At 37.1% G+C, this 19,505-nt stretch overlaps 2 protein-coding genes across 4 annotated transcripts in view; both read left to right on the plus strand.

Moving 5' to 3' along the window:
• The first annotated feature begins 1,504 nt into the window (after nucleotides 1-1,504).
• CMTR2 (cap methyltransferase 2) lies at nucleotides 1,505-9,106 on the plus strand. 3 transcript variants are annotated; one of them, XM_032613278.1, is made up of 2 exons: nucleotides 1,505-1,831; nucleotides 5,363-8,935. In XM_032613278.1, exon 2 carries the CDS (start codon nucleotides 5,382-5,384, stop codon nucleotides 7,680-7,682), a length of 2,301 nt encoding a protein of 766 aa, XP_032469169.1. In that variant the 5' UTR covers nucleotides 1,505-1,831; nucleotides 5,363-5,381; the 3' UTR covers nucleotides 7,683-8,935. The 3 variants fall into 3 exon arrangements, with proteins under 3 accessions (XP_032469169.1, XP_032469171.1, XP_032469170.1); XM_032613280.1 differs by having other exon boundaries at nucleotides 1,543-1,767; nucleotides 5,363-9,106; XM_032613279.1 differs by having other exon boundaries at nucleotides 1,683-1,815; nucleotides 5,363-9,106.
• Nucleotides 1,713-19,505, plus strand: part of HYDIN (HYDIN axonemal central pair apparatus protein) — a 433,731-nt gene continuing 415,938 nt past the window's right edge. The window contains exon 1 of the mRNA XM_032613277.1: nucleotides 1,713-1,831. The gene's annotated coding sequence lies outside the window, so the exon portion shown is untranslated. The remainder of the gene's footprint in view (nucleotides 1,832-19,505) is intronic.

Consider the following 19,505-nt stretch of genomic DNA (forward strand, 5'->3'; position numbering starts at 1 on the left):
TCCGTTGCGGAGCACAGGCTCCGGACGCGCAGGCTCAGCGGCCATGGCTCACGGGCCCAGCCGCTCCGCGGCACGCGGGATCCTCCCGGACCGGGGCACGAACCCACGTGCCCCCTATCGGCAGGCGGACTCTCAATCACTGCGCCACCAGGGAAGCCCAACATTCTTAATTTTAATGTAGTTCAATTTATATATTTTTTTCTTTATGATTAGTGCTTTTTCCATCCTATTATAAACTTTTTGCCTATTTAAAGGTTACGAGGATGTCCTCTTATGTTTTCTGCTAAAAGAGTTATTGTTTGATCCTTAAAATGTAGATTGGCAATCCAAATGAAATCTATTTTTATTATGTGAGGTAAGAGTCCAAATAAAGTTTTTTCCATATAGATATCCAAATGTCCTAGCACCATTTTTTTGAAAAGACTTTTTTCTCCACTGATGCATGTCCTGGAAGACTTGTAAAAAATGTGTATATATATATATATATATATATATATATATATATATATATACACACACACACATATATCTACATCGACATATATATACACATATATGTGTATATATACATATATATGTGTGTATATATATATTACATAAATGGATCAAACTCTACACACAGTTCTATATTCTATTTTCATACAATACTGTTGGCACATATGGCCTATTAATGGCTGCATAGTATTTCATTATATGGATGTACCATAAAGAATTTAATTTCCTTATAGCAGACATTTAGAGTAACCAGGTTTTGTTACTGATGTAATTAAGGTGCTGTAATAAACATTTTGTCCAAAGTGAGTGCCAGTTGTTTGTTTTCTAAAGATAAATTGCTAGGAGCGGGAATAGCTGGGCTAAGGTGCAAGGCCATTTTGTAAGGTAGTACCAATTTTCACTCTCCCTCACAGTATGTAAACCTGTTTCTCCACATTCTCACCAAAAGTAGCTATTATCGATCTTTTAAAATCTTTGCTAAGTCGAGTGAAAAGAAAACATTTCTAATTATTTTTTAAAAAGTTAAACAGCTTTGTACTATATCCTTATTGGCTATATTACTGTTTTTGGGTGGCCTGTTCAAATCTCCCATTTTTCTTCTGAGGTTATCTTTTCTTATAGGTTTATAAATATATGTATGTTATGATAACAGAGTGTTATTTCGTAGTTTCCCTAGCTTGGCTTTTCTCATGTTCTTCTGAGCACCAGTTTGAAGTCAAGCAGTACTAGGAGTTCAATTCTACCCAACGGCAAAAGAAAACCTCTGCCCAGGGCCCAGGTGGGCGGGGCCAGCGTGTCCCGGACAGGTTGGCCCCGCCCCATCCCACGCCTCCACTCTCGAGGGGGCAGGGCCAAAGGACGCTCCGTCTGTGCGCGCAGTTGCCATAGCAGCCTTGGGGCGGGAACCTGGAGTTTCCCAGCTTCCGCACCTGCGGAGAAGCGAAACCTAGAGAGCCGAGGTCTCGGCGCTGCGAGAGTCGCCGGCGTGCGTAACGTTGACGTGTGACGCCAGCCGGGCCTTGCGGCGCATGCGCGAGCGTGTGTCCGGGCTCTCGGGCCGCCGTCTGCCGACTTTCGGCGGCGGCGCATCCTGGAGGAGTGCTTCTGCTCCGCGTGTCCTGCAGCACTAGAGTAAGGAGGGCAGGTCCCTGCCTCCTTCCCGGCCTCTCGGCGCGCCACCTCCCTTCCCTGTGTCGGGGACACAGAAGGCCTGAAGGAGCGACGCTCCCGGAAATCATCCCCACGAGCGGAAGTGGAGAATGCCCTACTCGAGTGAGGAGAGGGAGTGAAGCGCAGCCTCTGTAGACTCTGGGGGCTGAGGTGGGCGTGAGCGAAGGTAATCCAGGCCCTGGTTCCGAGCCCGGGTCCTCCTTCGACTTTCCAGTGGGTTAGGCAGGGGCTGGAACTGAAGTTCCTCCGAGTCAGGGACCGGGCCGTTCGAATGGAGCTTCGGACTCACTTTCACCGGAGGAATCTAGGTCTTGGGTGCTCCTCGCCCAAAGTAAAGCGCTGGATACACACTAGGCATTATTTTCACCGTTGCTAGGAGGAGGAGGAGCTGGCGGAAACACTTCTAAAACTCGTTTAAGTGTTGGAGGAGTAACAATTGTATATGAGATATTGCGGGTTTTGTGTTAGGCCGGCGAAGTTTGCGGGTATTCCCTTCGTGGCTTTGAGCAGGGGGTCTACATGACTCCCTACTCGACTCTGCAAAACAAGAATGGTAATACTGACCCTCGTAGCAGAATTATGATGCCACAAAGCTCTTTGGAGTGCTTAATGAGAGGGACAGAGGAACACATACTGGAAACTTTTATCTTATATCCTGTAAACCACAAGCATTTTTGTTGTTAAGCATTGCGGTGCTAGAGTGACGTTGAAGTGCATTGTTAAGACATTCAGAACCTAATCGGAGGAGTGCCTTTTGTGCTAATCTGATATCCCTTCAATTATTCGGTAAATACTTATTGAGTGCTTACTGTGTACTGAGTGCTTACTGTTCTAACTTATTGGAAGGATAAGTGAGTAAAGAAAACAAAGATCCCTGCCATGTGGAGCTTAGGTTGTAGTTTTGGGAAGACAGTTAACAGTAAACATAAATAAGTAAATTATATGTTGAAGGAAAAGAGTGCCATGGAAAAAAGAAAAAAAAAATACAGCAAGGTTCTTTACCATTGGTAATGCAAGATGCAATTTTAAATTAGGATGTCAGGGTAGGCTTCACAGAGGAAGTGACACTTGAGTAAATTCTTGAAGGAGGTAGGGGAAGTAACTATGCAGATATCTGAGGGAAGAGCATTCCAGGCGGAGGGACTAACTCGTGCATAGACAAACTTTCCCCTTGCAGTGTGTCTGAGGTCTTACCTGAACAGCAAGAGAGCCTGTGTGGCTGGAACACAATTAGTAAGAGGGGTAGTACTAGAAAATTAGGTTAGAGACGGAGTGGGGGTGGAGGACAGACATATTCAAGGGCCTTGTAAGTTACTGTGAAGACTTTGGCCCTTACTTTGAGATGGGGAGCCACTGCAGCCCAGTTTTGAGCAGAGCAGGGATACAATCTAACTTAGGTCTTACAAAGTTACTGTGGTGGGTTATGTTTCAGAATAGAATGTAGGAGGCAAGGGTAGAAGCAAAGAGACCAGTGAGAAGGCTATGGGAGTAATCCAGGAGAGAGTTGACAATCAGGAGGCTGATAGCTGGAGGTGGGTGAGAAGCAGTTGGATTCTGGGAATTTGATAGTAGGAAACAATGTTTGGATAATTTGTGGATTATTGACCTGAACATTATTCAATATAATATACAATTTATATATAAATATATAATATATAATTTTGGTCTGTGTTCCACAGGTATAGTCGGGAAGAACAATGGAGTGTTTGAATCACTTTAGTTGTTTTCCTGTGAAAATAATTACCTATTAGCTTAAGTAAGATTTCAGAGCTTACCTACAACCATTAATTAATATGTGAAGTTAATGACTAAAATCAGACTTTTTCCAAAATAGAATATAGTTGAAATCTAAAAGTTGTAGTTTCCAGTTAGCAAAGTGTGAGTTAGGACAGAATAACTTGTTGTAGTAAACTTTCATTTACCTTTATTTAGGATTTTAGTGAATGCCTTCTTTTTGCCATCTTTCAGAAGTTTGTCTAATATAGCTCCTAACAGTTTAAAAAAAATCTAAGGTAAGAAAAATATATTAATGGGTAACTGTGATTATCTGCAATTTTTGTGCAATGTGTAAATATATGGTGGCAAACAGAAATGGCTAAGAAGATGCTTGTTACTTTAAGAAGTTTACAAGCTAGTAGAGTAGACAGACTTGTAAATAATTTAAACAAAATGTAGGGCTTCCCTGGTGGTGCAGTGGTTGGGAGTCCGCCTGCCGATGCAGGGGACACGGGTTCGTGCCCCGGTCCGGGGAGATCCCACGTGCTGTGGAGCGGCTGGGCCCATGAGCCATGGCCGCTGGGCCTGTGCGTCTGGAGCCTGTGCTCTGCAACGGGAGAGGCCACAACAGTGAGAGGCCCACGTACAGCTTAAAAAAAAAAATGTAGAAGGATGAAAAAGTGTGTTAAGAGCAGAGTACAAATGCTAATAGAATACAGTCTTCTGGCTGTTATTTTGTTTATTGTATTGCTTGCTCACCTTTATCTCCCACTTTAATCTTCAGACTGGTGTAGAATGTATTGAATATGCTAAGTAAATGCAGTAGTCATGAACTGAAGCACCTATTGATTAACATTGTGCCAACAAGTACCGTGTAATACTCATTGCTGTATCTGCTGGAATTTAGAACTTTTCCAACACTATGCCATTAAGCCTTGCTTCTTTCTCTTGTATCCCTATCCCTTTCCATTGGACAGATGTTTTTGGTTTCTTAGGCAGTGTTAGAACACAGAATGTAGGGTTACTATTTGTAATTTGTATATTATTAAGGATATTTCTTCAGTTTAAAATTATTCTATCAAAGTGTATTAAGTTTTTGTGACAAAAAATAATATTTTATAATACAAGCATGGAGCTGTCTGACCAACCATATAAAGCAGGAATCTAGTTTAGAGACCTGCCAGGGTGAACTATAGGTCAGTTTCAACATTGATCAGGAGGCTAACCTGTCAGGTACACCACAGTTGACAAGCAAGATGGTGATGAGTGTTTGCTGGTAGCCTGTAAAGGCGATTTGGTACCACCAAAGTGTGTGTGTGATTTAGCAAGAGAGAGATCTGGACAGAGGACATATTTGGCAATCTTCGTAGGTGAGTAAGTGGGTGGTGGCAGAGAGGTCTGGTAACAGGACCAGTGCTGGGTTCAGGTGCAGGAACCTCTCCTGGAAGGAAGTGAGATTTGGAGGGAGCTAAAAAAAGCTAAAAGTCACTTGTTAGAGTTTGATCAAAGGTCACGTTCAGGGACGAATCTTAGTCTAAGTAAGTGTTTGGGGCCCTGTGGGCAGTGTCTCAGTGATGGGTAGAGGAGAACTTTGGAGAGGAGCTCAGTGCGTTACTTTGGTAGTAGGAGCTGCCAGTCACTGATGAATATTCTTTGGTATATGCTTTTTATATGCTAGCATGTTTTATCCTCATCTAAGAAAAGGATACCTCAATTTTTTAAATAAGAAACTGAGATGTAGAGTTATTTGCCCACAGCCACTTCCTAAGCTGTAAATGGCAGTGCTGGGATTTGAGCCCAGGTCTGTCGGATAGCAAAGCCTTTATTCTTTATTCCAGATTGCCTCATGATGTAATGAACTGTGCTGACATTAGTCTTCCCATTTTTGGTGGGTTGTCATGATTGTGATCCAGTTTGCTGTGGATGAGATTTCACTCACTAATAAATTTGATTCATTTAATTGTGTGTTTTCTTTTTCTAGATTTTAATTTAATTTGAAAATGAGTAAGTGCAGAAAGCTACCACTGGGTTCAAGTCCTGAGACATTCAGCTCAGATATTCTTGCTGATATTTTTGAACTCTTTGCCAAGAACTTTTCTTATGGCAAGCCACTTAACGATGAGTGGCAGTTACCAGATTCCAGTGAGATTTTCACCTGTGACCACACGGAATTCAATGTGTTTCTTGATTTGAAGAGCTCCCTAAATGAAGTGAAAAACCTACTGAGTGATAAGAAATTGGATGAGTGGCATGAGCACACGGCTTTCACTAATAAAGCTGGGAAAATAATTTCTCATGTGAGAACATCTGTGAACGCTGAACTTTGTACTCAAGCATGGTGTAAGTTTCACGAAATTTTGTGTAGCTTTCCACTTATTCCACAGGAAGCTTTTCAGAATGGAAAACTGAATTCTCTACACCTTTGTGAAGCTCCTGGAGCTTTTATAGCTAGTCTCAATCACTACTTAAAATCCCATCGATTCCCCTGTGATTGGAGTTGGGTGGCTAATACTTTGAATCCCTACCATGAAGCAAATGACAATCTTATGATGATTATGGATGACCGACTTATTGCAAATACCTTACGTTGCTGGTACTTTGGTCCAGATAACACCGGCGATATCATGACTTTGAAATATCTGACTGGACTTCAGAATTTCATAAGCAGCATGGATACCATTCACTTGATCACTGCAGATGGAAGTTTTGATTGCCAAGGAAACCCAGGTGAACAAGAAGCTTTAGTCTCTTCTTTGCATTACTGTGAAGCTGTCACTGCTCTGATGACTCTTGGAAGTGGTGGCTCTTTTGTTCTGAAGATGTTTACTTTGTTTGAACATTGTTCCATAAACCTGATGTACCTGCTAAACTGTTCTTTTGACAAAGTCCATGTTTTCAAACCTGCTACCAGCAAGGCAGGAAACTCAGAAGTCTATGTGGTATGTCTCTACTATAAGGGAAGAGAGGCAATCTATCCTCTTTTATCTAAGATGGTGCTGAATTTTGGGCCTGAAATGACCAGGAAAGCTCTCTTTCCCCATCACATGATTCCCGAATCTTTTCTTAAAAGACATGAAGAATGTTGTGTGTTCTTTCATAAATACCAGCTAGAGACTATTTCCGAGAACATTCGTCTGTTTGAGTGCATGGGAAAAGGGGAACAAGCAAAGCTGAATAGTTTAAGGGACTATGCTGTTCAGTATTTCATGCAAAAGTTTCAATTGAAGCCTCTTTCCAGAAATAATTGGCTAGTGAAAAAATCTAATATTGGTTGTAGTACAAATACAAAATGGTTTGGGCAGAGGAACAGATATTTTAAAACCTACAATGAAAGGAAAATGCTGGAAACCCTTTCATGGAAAGATAAGGTGGCCAAAGGGTACTTTAATAGTTGGGCTGAAGAACATGCTGCATATCATCCTGGGCAAAGTGCTCTTTTAGAAGGGACAGCTTCCAATCTTGAGTGTCACTTATGGCAGATTTTACAGGGAAAGAAACTGCCAAGGGTAAACTGTTCTCCTTTCTGTGATGGTGAAATTTTAAAGGCTCTTAATGAAGCAATTGAAAAGTCACTGGGAGGAGCCTTGAATTTGGATTCCAAGTTTAGGCCAAAACAGCAGTATTGTTGTTCTTGTCACATTTTTTCTGCAGACTTGGTATTTTCTGAGGTGTTTAGCCTTACAAAATGCCTTCAGGATGAGCAGGATGTAGAACCCAGCAACCAAGTAAAGTGCCTGCTTGTGGGTTTTCCACCTCTCCAACATGTCAAAATACATACACCATTGGAAGTTCAACTCTTGGAATCAGCTGAACTCATGACTTTTAGCTGTTCATTGCTTCATGATGGAGACCCAGCTTACCAGAAGTTATTTTTGGACTGCCTTCTACATTCATTGCAGCAGCTTCATACAGGAGATATTATGATTTTGCCTGTACTTTCTTGTTTTACAAGATTTATGGCTGGTTTGATCTTTGTACTCCACAGCTGTTTTAGATTCATCACGTTTTCTTGTCCCACCTCTTCCGAGCCCCTGAAGACTTGTGCAGTCCTGCTTTGTGTTGGTTATCAAGACCTTCCAAACCCAGTTTTCCAGTATCTGCAGAATGTGAATGAATTGTTGAGCGCTTTGGTTAACTCTGATGCACCCCAGCAGGTTTTACAGTTTGTGCCAATGGAGGTGCTCCTTAAGGGCACACTACTTGATTTTTTGTGGGATTTGAATGCTACCATTGCTAAAAGGCATTTGCATTTGATTATTCAAGGAGAGAGAGAAGAAATCATCAGCAGCCTTCAGTTATGAAGTTGAACTTGTCCTTTCTGAGATTTAACTTCATGGCATCTTTCAGTTTCCACTGGTATTGCATCCCTTTGTATTGATTTAAAACCTTTTATTTTGAGGAAAGGCCAACTTTTGCATCATTTAAAGTTTCATTTTTTCTGGAAAGCCATCAGCTAGTTCTGACCTCTAGGGTATATACACTCACAGACATAGAGTTTTCTATGTGGTAGAATATATGCAGTGATGATATTCAACCTCAAACATGAGAAGTGTGTATGAGCTTGGGGTGGACACACCCATGCTTGCATATGCAGTTTATGCAGTTGGTCTTATTTATCTGCTTAAGATTTGCACCTGTGTGCCTTCATTCAGATTAGATTTTTTTTCCAACTAATTTTCTTTCAGTGGGTAATACTGTTACTGAATTGATAGAGGTCTTTGATGAAAGGAGGTGAGCCACTACTCAGCAACACTAATTGCCTTTAATACTGACCATGTCAGTTATGGATATGTGGAATTCATCATGCCAGACATCTTGATAACATGCCATTCATTGCCTTTAGGCCATCGATCCGGTTTACTTCTGTGGTTTAAATGAAGCTACTGTGCTGTTTTATAAATATTTTACTTAACCACAACCATCCAACTAGAAAGGATATCAAGACAGCTTCGAACCCAAAGATCATGTTTAAAAAAATGAAAAATTATTATGTCTGAAACACTCCTATATGAGTGAAAAGTTTCACTTAGCAATGGTATGTAATTTTTAACTTCTGGGAAATAATCTGTGAGCAAAAAGATTTTTTTAAATTGCAAAGTAATGTTTATGGTCTCATGATGTGGACATGTGTATGTGATGAATGTAGTGAGTACTGAAGAGAAATTTTAACACTTTCAGAATGATGGTATAACATTAAAATTTTTTAAATTTTCATTAATTCTTTTTTTCAGTATGAAAGTAGCACTTTACCAGAAGATTAACCATGAGATCGTTACTTTATCAATTACGTTTGATTTCTTTTGAATTATATGTATTTGTCAGTATAAATGGGCTATTCTGGCCAATTGAATTAAGCGGATCTTTGTTACTTTGAAATTCTGCAAAGTGAAGAATATGTGTATTGTCACATGTGCATTTTAGACATTTTTGTTAGTTATATGAAAAGTAAATATATTCTTTGATGTATTTGGTTGACAAATATTAACCTGAATTTTTTCATGTTCTTTGCTATTTTGAGTTCCATTATAGATTTATGAATAAAGTCATTAGCAGAGAGATTTTGTGTTCGGTTTTTTAAAGAGAATCATGGGAGAAGTTAAAAATATAACTTGGAAACGCATTTTTTTTAAAGGAAGGTTTGAATGGGAGTTAACGTTCCTTCATTTCCTCTGATTTGTATTCATTAAAATTTAGTCCTTAATATTGCAATATTTATGGAAGCTCTGCTTCAGGAAAGAAATTGAGTACTTAAGGGAGGGAGGAAGAGGGTAGATGTGCTTCTTGTCAGGGAGGGTGTGGAGTACTAGAGGTAGATTTCTGAAAGAAATGTGATTTTCTTCTTGTGACTTTATGGAAGCTTTTATAGTTGTATAATGGTAGAAATCTGATAGAAAAATTGGTTACCAAGAGAGAATCAAAAACCACTCTTGGGAAACCATTTTGTGCTTAATAGTCTTTATGCCTTGGTTGATTTGGTCCAGTACAATGACTCAGTTTGTTTTTACTTAACTATTTGATTAGAAGGAAGTTGAAAGCCTAGGTCCAGGTTCTGGTACTAGCACTTTCTTTTAAGCCCCTCAGATAAGTATTGAATGCTTAGTTGTTTTTAACATTAACCTGTGTTGGAATATGTAACATACCTGGTGTATGTTAGAGTGTATTTTGGTTTTTAATCCAGTGTTTGGGATCAGTTGCTGTTCATCTGGTTTATTGGATTCAAATTTGCTCTAGAGGTGAGATACAACTTGAGGAAAGTTCATATTGAACCGGATGTAGCTGACGGGTACCAATGATTTATAAGAATTTCTCTTTAAGAAAAAGGGAAGGAAAAATGCTGTCTGAAAAATGAATAAAAAAATAGAGGAGGACCATAAGATGAGGGATGATTTGTATAGTTTATCAAGTTAGTTACTATTCTTAAAAAAATTCTTTTTAGTAGATTTTGAGATTTTTAACTTAATTGTGATGCTGTTTATTTATTTATGGCTGCGTTGGGTCTTCGTTCCTTCGTGCGGGCTTTCTCTAGTTGTGGCGGCGGGGGGAGCTACTCTTTGTTGCGTTGTGCAGGCTTCTCATTGCGGTGGCTTCTCTTGTTGCGGAGCACAGGCTCTAGGTGCGTGGGCTTCAGTAGTTATGGCATGCAGGCTCAGTAGTTGAGGCTCACGGGCTCTAGAGCGCCGGCTCAGAAGTTGTGGCATGCGGCCTTAGTTGCTCTGCGGCATGTGTGATCTTCCCGGACCAGGGATCAAACCTGTGTCCCCTGCATTGGCAGGCGGATTCTTAACCACTGCACCACCGGGCAAGTCCCAATTGTGATGCTTTATGAAAGGAATTTTTAACAGCCAGAAAATTTAAACATCACAAATGTGTTTCCTAACAAACTTAGAGAAAGAGGTCTTACACATTTACTTTCTTCAGTATTGATTTTTGTTCTCCCTAAGAGAAAAGTCAGTTTTGTATTTTAGTGAGGGCTTTTATATATTATACTAATGTCACATAAATATTTAAATGTGTTAACAGTATCTTTTCTGAATAAATTTAAAATCCAAATTTGTGGACTTTCTCTATCTTTAATTATTTTGTTTAAAAAGATTTGCATTACAAATTTTTTTCTACTCCAAAGATCTTGGAGTGTAATGAAAGAAGCAAGATATTAGGATAGTTGGAAAAAACATGTTTATTATGCTTTTGTTATTTTACTTATCTTTGATGAGAATACTGGGTCTTTTAAATATTTAAACCGTATCTTTTATTTCCAGATGAGGTCATTAATTGAATAGTTTTAACGTTAGTTATGGTACTGTTATATGTGGTATGGGTATATGAAATCAGTTAATACCTCACATTTTTAGAAATGAAAATATTGATTATAAACCCAATCAAAATCTTATTTTCCATGTTTAAATATTTAATACTTTTCATTGATTTTTTAAAAAGGGCAACATATTTCGTTTAGTATATTTTTGCCTTTTTTTTTTTTTTTTTTTTAAATTTTTTTTTTTAATTAATTTATTTATTAGTTTTGGCTGTGTTGGGTCTTCGTTTCTGTGCGAGGACTTTCTCTAGTTGTGGCGAGCGGGGGCCACTCTTCATCGCGGTGCGCGAGCCTCTCACTGTTGTGGCCTCTCCCGTTGCGGAGCACAGGCTCCAGACGCGCAGGCTCAGCGGCCATGGCTCACGAGCCCAGCCCCTCCGCGGCATGTGGGATCTTCCCGGACCGGGGCACGAACCCGTGTCCCCTGCATTGGCAGGTGGACTCTCCACCACTGCGCCACCAGGGAAGCCCATATTTTTGCTTTTGAGGTGAAAGTACAAAAAAGGAGATTTTTAGTTTTGTTTCAGTTTTTAAAATTGTCTCAAGCAGTAAATGATTATTACTTTTTATAAAACCAGTACCTCCTTACAAAGATTTTAACCAAAGTGTGAGAGGTTTTCTGTTAATTTTTATGTTCTAAAAAAATAAAAACATTTACTAATTACACTGGTACAATTATGTCTTAAATTTCCTTTGTAATCTGTTTAATACAATTTGAACAAAACTTAGACTTAATATAGATATTATCCTTTATTAAAATGATGAAAAATTATTATACTTAGATGGTACAGATAGCCAAGGCCTGGCTGAAAATTTGTTTACAACATAGTTACTATTGAAAAGAGAGACTCAATTATTTGATAATAGGCCTCCCCACTTTTTTTTTTTAAGTTAGATTAAAACTTATTTCTGGATGATCTTAGTAGAACTAATTATAAAACAAAAATTTCAATATTTCCTAATAAATTTCTATTTGGATGGTAAATATTTTTCCGGTTGGCCTAATGGCCAAGTAGCAAAAAACTAAAAACTTGATACTACATATAGTCACTTACAATATGTTGGTATGTTTTAGGGCATGTAATTAAAACAATAATCCTCAATAAATTTGTAATAAGTTATTTATTATTTTGTGCTTCCAATCAATGCATTCTTTAGTTTATATAAAATAGTTTATATAAAATTTTTGAATAAGAAGGGATTCCCCTGCCCTCCCCCCCATTCTGTTATTTGTTTTTTCTTAGTTTTGGTCAATACAGAAGATGAAGGTAATTTATCTTTGGATAAGTACAGGTTTATACTGGAATGTTTTGGGAAGAGGTGAAGCTGCTTTATAGCCACAGATATGGAAGATGCCAACTGTTCTTTACTAGTGAAAATATTTAGAAATTATCTGTCACTGAGCATAGGTTTGCATTTAATTTCACTCAATTGAAAATTTTATTTAAAAGTGTAATCTGCTTATGTTCATATATAGGTTGCGTACTCATTTACAAATTGTACCCATAATAGTGTTTTTCTAATTTTCTCAAGATCTTGACCGTTGTGTTTTTACAGAGTGTCTTAATAGATTAACTAGGTGTAATCATTCTATGTTCATTTATACCAAGTGCAGGAGCATCAGTTTAGCCTGTTACCAGGGATTTAATAATATTTAATATTGCAGCCACATGGTTGATTTGTGGCTTAAATTTGTTATGATATAGTTAAGGAACACATTTGTAGAGATTGTTCTTTTTCTCTACGTATACTATGCTAAAAAGATACTTTTATTTTGAAAAGTCTACATATCTTTGTGGATAAACCTATTTTGTTTACATGTATATCTACATCTTTTTTCTCTTTAAGGGTTTAGGATTTAAGATTGTGTGCATCAACACCAAATTAATTTACTGGGCAAGGCAGATGTGCTTTTACTATCTAGAATTTTGGGAGTTCTATTCTGTTTCCAGTGAACTCCAGGACTGAAAATTTAGTTTTTATACTAGACTAGCTGAGAAAATTCGAAACAAGCACAGATATCCTAATGAATTTTTTTTTTTTGTTGTTAGAGTAAACATCATTCCTGCAACTATCCTGTAACTCAAGTAATGTTAATCTCGTCCTGGAGCTGTTTTTACTTCACTTACTGCTTGGGTCATTCAACTTGAAAATTTTTGATTGGTTGATTTTTCTGCTCTCTGGAACATTTTATTTGCAGTATTTTTTATATATATATATATATATATATATATATATATATATATATATTATTGAGATATAGTTGATGCACAATATTATATAAGTTTCAGGTGTACAACATAGTTGAGAATTTATTAAAGATTATATTCCATTTGAACATTACTTACATTGTTCTTTCTTTTTTTTTTTTTTTTTTTTTTTTTTGTTCTTTCTTTTTTTTCTCCATTCTCTCATTTTCTTGCCAGAATTATAAACTCAAGGGCAAGGCACTATGACATATACTTATTTTGTATCTAATATTGTCAATATAGGTGTCTATAGAATACTATTTGATTTTGTGTTTTTATTATAGAAAACTTTCAAACATATACAGCATTAAAATTAGATAACAGCCCCCCATACCCTCACGCAGTTACCATAACTGTCCACATTTTTCTGAACTTATTTTATCCTCCACTTTTTTTTTTGGAGTATTTTGAAGCAAATTCATGAAATATCTCTAACAGATATCACACCTAACAAAATATCATCCAATACTTAGTCTGTGTTTAATTTTTCCAGATTGTCTCAAAAATGGCTTTTTACAGTTGACTCAAATAAGGATCCGAATAAGGCTCACACATTGCATTTACTTAATATGTCTCCAAAGTCTCTCCATCTATTGAGTCCGTCTCCCAACATTTTCTTTTCCATGCTAATTTAACTGTCCTGTAGTTTTCCACATTCTGGGTTTGGCTGATTATTTTAACTTGTATGTATGCCACACATTGTCTATAAAATGGTAGTTAGATCTAGAGAATTGATTGCTTTTGGCAAGGATACTTCATAAGTGGTGTTGTGTACTTCCTTTTCTATCACGCCACAAAGCACAAAATGGCTGGTTGCCCCCTCTCAGTGACATTAGGGTTAGTCAGAGATTCAGATATCAATTTTATTTTTACACTACTAAGTTTTCTGTCAACCTTTCACTTAATAGCATTAGCTTCTATTGAATATTGATTTTTAGCTCTATTAGGGGTTGCAAATTAGTGGTTTTCTGACCACATTTCTTCTGTACTAATTGGACTTTATAATATGTTCTTGAGGTCATCAACTATTTGTTTCTTCCTGAAGCAGTTTGTTCAGAAAAAGCTGGAGAAATGCTTAATTTTTAAAAAATTTAATTTTTTTATTGAGGTATAGTTGATTTGCAATATTGTATTAGTTTCAGGTATACAACATAGTGATTCAAAATTTTTATAGTTTATACTCCATTTATAGTTATTATAAAATATTGGCTATATTCCCTGTGCTGTACAATATATCCTTGTAGCTTATTTATTTTATACATAGTAGTGTGTATCTCTTAATCCCCTACCCCTATTTCCCCCTCCCCTCTTTCCTTTCCCCACTGGTAACCACTAGTTTGTTCTCTATATCTGTCACTCAGTTTCTTTTTTATTATATTCACTAGTTTAATTTTAGAGTCCACATATAAATGATAACATTCGGTATTTGCCTTTCTCTGCCTGACTTATTTCACTAAGCATAATATTCTCTAGGTTCATCCATGTTGCTGCAAATGGCAAAATTTCAATCTTTTTTATGGCTGAGTAGTATTCCATTGTATATGTATACCACATCTTCTTTACCCACTCATATTGATGGGCACTTAGGTTGCTTCCATATTCTTGGCTATTGTAAATAATGCTGCTATGGACTTTGGGGTGCATGCATATTTTTAAATTAGTGTTTTTGTTTTCTTTAGATAAATACCTAGGAGTGGAATTGGTGGATCACATGATAGTTCTATATTTAGTTTTTGAGAACCCTCCACACTGTTTTTCATAGTGGCTACACCAATTTACATTCCCACCAACAACGTACAATGGTTCCCTTTTCTCCACGTCCTTGCCAACATTTGTTACATGTGGTCGTTTTGATGATAGCCATTCTGACAGCTGTGAGGTACCTGAGATCTCGTTGTGGTTTTGATTTGCGTTTCTCTTGATGATTAGCCATGTTGGGCATCTTTCCATGTGCCTGTTGGCCATCTGTATGTCTTTGGAAAAATGCCTATTCAGATCTTCTGCCCATTTTAAAATTAGGTTGGTTGGGTTTTTTTTGGTATTGAGTTACATATTTCAGATATTAATCCCTTATTGGTCATATCATTTGCAAATACCTTCTCCCATTCAGTAGGTGGTTTTTTATTTTGTTGATGGTTTCCTTTGCTGTGTAAAAGCTTTTAAGTTTAATTAGGTCCCATTTGTTTGCTTCTGATTCCTTTGCAGTAGGAGACAGATCAAAAAATATATATTACTACAGTTTATATCAAAGAGTGTTCTGCCTATATTTTCTTCTAGGAGTTTTATGGTTTCTGGTCTTATAAATGCTTAATTTTAAAAAACACCTTATCAGTTTTCAGATAAGTAAGTTGGTGTCTTAGCAACCTCCAGGGGTGACAAAAATTTTTTTTGCAGTTGTTTTTTCTAAACTATCTCTAGGGCCTCATGGGTGGTTATATATTTGATGTGTCTTTTTTTTTTTTTTTTTTTTGCGGTATGCGGGCCTCTCACTGTTGTGGCCCCTCCTGTTGCGGAGCACAGGCCCTGAACGCGCAGGCTCAGTGGCCATGGCTCACGGGCCCAGCTGCTCCGCAGCATGTGGGATCCTTCCGGACTGGGGCACGAACCTGTGTCTCCTGCATCGGCAGGCGGACTCTCAACCACCGCGCCACCAGGGAAGCCCTGTTTGATGTATCTTAATCAATTACAATTATTGTTCTTACTTGATGCTTGAATTATCCTATTTGACATGGGTGTGTGGGAGAGAGACTCCTTCAAGTTGATACTATGTCATTTTTTACATAATTCAAACAGTCTTTGATACTTTCTGGCACAGCATGTGCCAGTTTCATCTTTTATATTTTCTGCCTAGACCTGATGTCATCCTGACCTTAGTGGGAATGTCTGCAGTGCTGTGGTTCTCAAGATTTTTGGTGTCAAGACCCCTTTACGCTCTTAAAAATTATTGAGGAATCCAAAGAACTTTAGTTTATGGGAGTTTATCTGTTGATATTTTCCATATCAGAAATTAAAACTGAGAAAAATTTTGTTTGTTAATTCAAAAATAATGATAAAACCATTATATGTCAATGTAAATATTTTTTATGAAAAATAACTTTCAAAACAAAATTTAGTGAGAAGCATGGCATTGTTTACATTTTTGCAAATCTTTTTTTTTGTCTTTATTATAGAAGATGGCTAGAATCTCATATCTGTTCTTACATTCAGTCTGTTGTGACACAGTTTTGATTGAAGTACTTAAAATCTGGCCTCAAGGCTATGTGGTTGAGAAATGGAGGAGTATTTAACAACTTCTTTATGTAATTATGGATATTCTTTGATGCTACTCTAGAATGTGACAGGTAATAGTTTCTTAAAAGTTGGTTGCAATGAAGAATCTTAAACTATATTAATAACATTTTATACTCTGTTACACTAACATCCACTGGTCTGTCTTGCACTTTGAGAGGGTCACTTACCCACATGTGGTTTTGTAACACCATGAATTTGTCATTTGGAAAATATCAGTTCATTGAATTTTGTACATCTTGCAAATGTTGACACATTTGATTATATGGTATCAAAAATAAATCACATTTTTAAACATCCCCACTAATCTCATCAGAGAACTCTAAGTACTGAGAAGCTGTCATGCTCATGGTGGTGGACAAAATTTTTCTAAAATTCTGATTTTCACTTGAGTGCTTGAATTTTATCATGGCAGCAAATATTGTCAGTTGTTTTCCTTGAAGTGACAGCTCACTTTATCAATTTTTGAAAAAATATCTGTCAAAATTACTCAAGTCTGAGTAACTATAGTTTGTCTGCTGGTCGTTCTTTAAAGTGAAAATGGTGTTCCATGAAAAATGCACCACTTCGGTTTACAACTCAGTCGCAGATATGCTTCCTGGATACAGCCATCCTACTTGGATATGCAGCAGAAGTGCTTCATGTGTAGTTCCCATTTCTTCACCTAGAATATTAAAGACATACTTAAGGGTTGAGACAATAAAATTCCTCATGTTTACTACTTCATCAAAGGTATTCATAGGTAAAAATGGCTTCCCCTCCCCCCACTCTGATATGTGTGATGAAGAATGACTACTAGTATAGTTTGTTGCCACTACCATGATTTGTGCTGAGACATCAGCAATTTTGCCCACTGCTTTTACATAACATTCACTAGTAACATAGTGAAAAGGGGAAATAATGTCTTGGTTGGGTCCACATACCACACTTTGAGAACTGGAGCTCTGGTGTTTCCCCATTATATCAGCTGCTGAGTTTTTAAAAGTTTGTTTCATTATTTTTATTTATATTAATGAGGTATTCCTATTTTTGAGGCTTTTAAAAACATAAATGAGTGTTCACTTTTCCATTTTTTGAAATCTGTGAAGATAAGCATATTTTTCTCTTTAGCTCTATTAATATGATTAGTTGTATTAATGGTTTTCCTAATATTGAACTCCTCTTACATTTCTGAAATAAGCACTGCTTGATCTTGATGGATTATTGGATTCTGTTTGCTAATAGTAGTTACAATATTTACATTAATATTTATAAGTGAAATTGGTCTATAGTTTTATTGAGCAGTATTTATCTAGTTTTGGAATCAATTTTATATTTGCTTTATTAAAATAATTTGGATGTTTTCTTTTTTTCCCCTGTGTGCTGAAGGAGTGTAAATAGCATTTGCATCATCTGATCTTTAAGCTTTGGTAGACTGCTTTGTGAAACAAGCTGAGCCTGGTGTGTTGTTGGCAGGGGAAACTTATTTATGATTTCCTTTATTTCTTTTTACAAAATTCATTTGTTTAGAGCTTTTGTTTCTATTCGTGTCAGTTTTAGTATATTTAGTTAGAGTGTTACTTTGTTCATCTAAATTTTATTAGAATTTTTTTTCCATAAAATTGTAAAATCATGTAGTCTCATGATTTAAAAAAATTTCCTGTTTTGAGTTAGTTTCTTTTGTGTGTTTGTACTTTCTTTTAAAAATCAGGTTAACTATTTCTATTTTGTTGATTAATTTTCAAAGAACCAGCTTTTTTGGTTTACTTTTTGTTTTTTCTGTTTCTAACTCATCAATTTCTGCTTTATTTTTTAAAAATTGACATTGTATTAGTTGCAGGTGTACAGCATAATGGTTCAGTATATGTATATATTGCAGAATGATCACCACAATAAGACTGGTTAACATTCATCAACATACATGAGTTACAAATTTTCTATTTCTTACGATGAGAACTTTGAAGATCTACTCTCCTAGCAACTTTCAAGTATACAGTAGAGTATTTTTAACTACAGACAGTTGACTCTTGACCAACATGGGTTTGAACTGTGCAGGTTCACTTACATGTGGATTTCTTTCACTAAATGTGTATTATATACATACACTATACTGTCCGTAGTTGGTTGAATCCATGGATGTGGAACTGTGTATAAGAAAGGCTGAATATAAAGTTATAATTGAATATTTGACTGCATCGAGCATTGGTGCCCCTAATCCCCGACTTGTTCAAGGGTCAACTGTATATGTATTAACCTCCACCTCTGCCAACCACCAACCTATTCTCTGTATCCATGATCTCACTTTTTAAATTTTAATTTTTTATATTCTACATGTAAGTAAGGTCATATGGTATCTGTCTTTCTCTGTCTGACTTATTTCAATTAGCACAATGCTCTCAAGGTCCATCCATGTTGTCACAAATGGTAGGATTTCCTTTTTTGTGGGTGAATAATATCGCATAATTCATACTGCATTTTCTTTTTCTTTCTTTTTTTTTTAAATTGAAATATATTTAATGTATAATATGTTAGGTTCAGGTGTATTACGTAATGACTTTACATTTGCATACACTATGAAATGATCACCACAATAAGTCTAGTCTTGTAACTAGCTGTCCATATGCAAAGTTATCACAATATTATTGACCATATTCCTTATGCTGTATATTACATCCTCATGACTTATTTATTATATAACTGGAGGTTTATACTTTTTTTGTGTGTGTGTGGTACGCGGGCCTCTCACTGCTGTGGCCTCTCCCGTCGCGGAGCACAGGCTTCGGATGCGCAGGCTCAGTGGCCATGGCTCACGGACCCAGCCGCTCCGTGGCACGTGGGATCCTCCCAGACTGGGGCATAAACCCGCGTCCCCTGCATTGGGAGGTGGACTCCCAACCACTGCGCCACCAGGGAAGCCCGAGGTTTATACTTTTTAATCCCCTATACCTATTTCACCCTCACTTCTATTTCTGGCAACCACCTGTTTGTTCTCTGTATCTATGAGTCTGTTTTCATTTTGTTTTGTTATTTTAGATTCTACATGGAACTGAGATCATGAGGTATTTGTTTTTCTCTGACTTACTTTACTTAGCTTATTTAATACCCTCTAGATCCATCCGTGTTGTCTCAAATGGCAAGGTTTTTTTATGGCTTAGTAATATTCCATTGTATATATATATACCACATATTCTTTATCCATTCATCTGTCGATGGACACTTAGCTTGCTTCCATATCTTGGCTATTCTAAATAATGCTGCAATGAACACTGGAATGAATACATATATCTTTTTGA

Source organism: Phocoena sinus, chromosome 19 (genome assembly GCF_008692025.1).
Source record: "Phocoena sinus isolate mPhoSin1 chromosome 19, mPhoSin1.pri, whole genome shotgun sequence".
In the NCBI taxonomy this organism is placed as follows: Eukaryota; Metazoa; Chordata; class Mammalia; order Artiodactyla; family Phocoenidae; genus Phocoena; species Phocoena sinus.

Coding starts and splice junctions, on each gene's coding strand:
- CMTR2 (XM_032613278.1), top strand. CDS start 5,382: ATGAGTAAGTGCAGAAAGCTACCACTGGGTTCAAGTCCTGAGACATTC.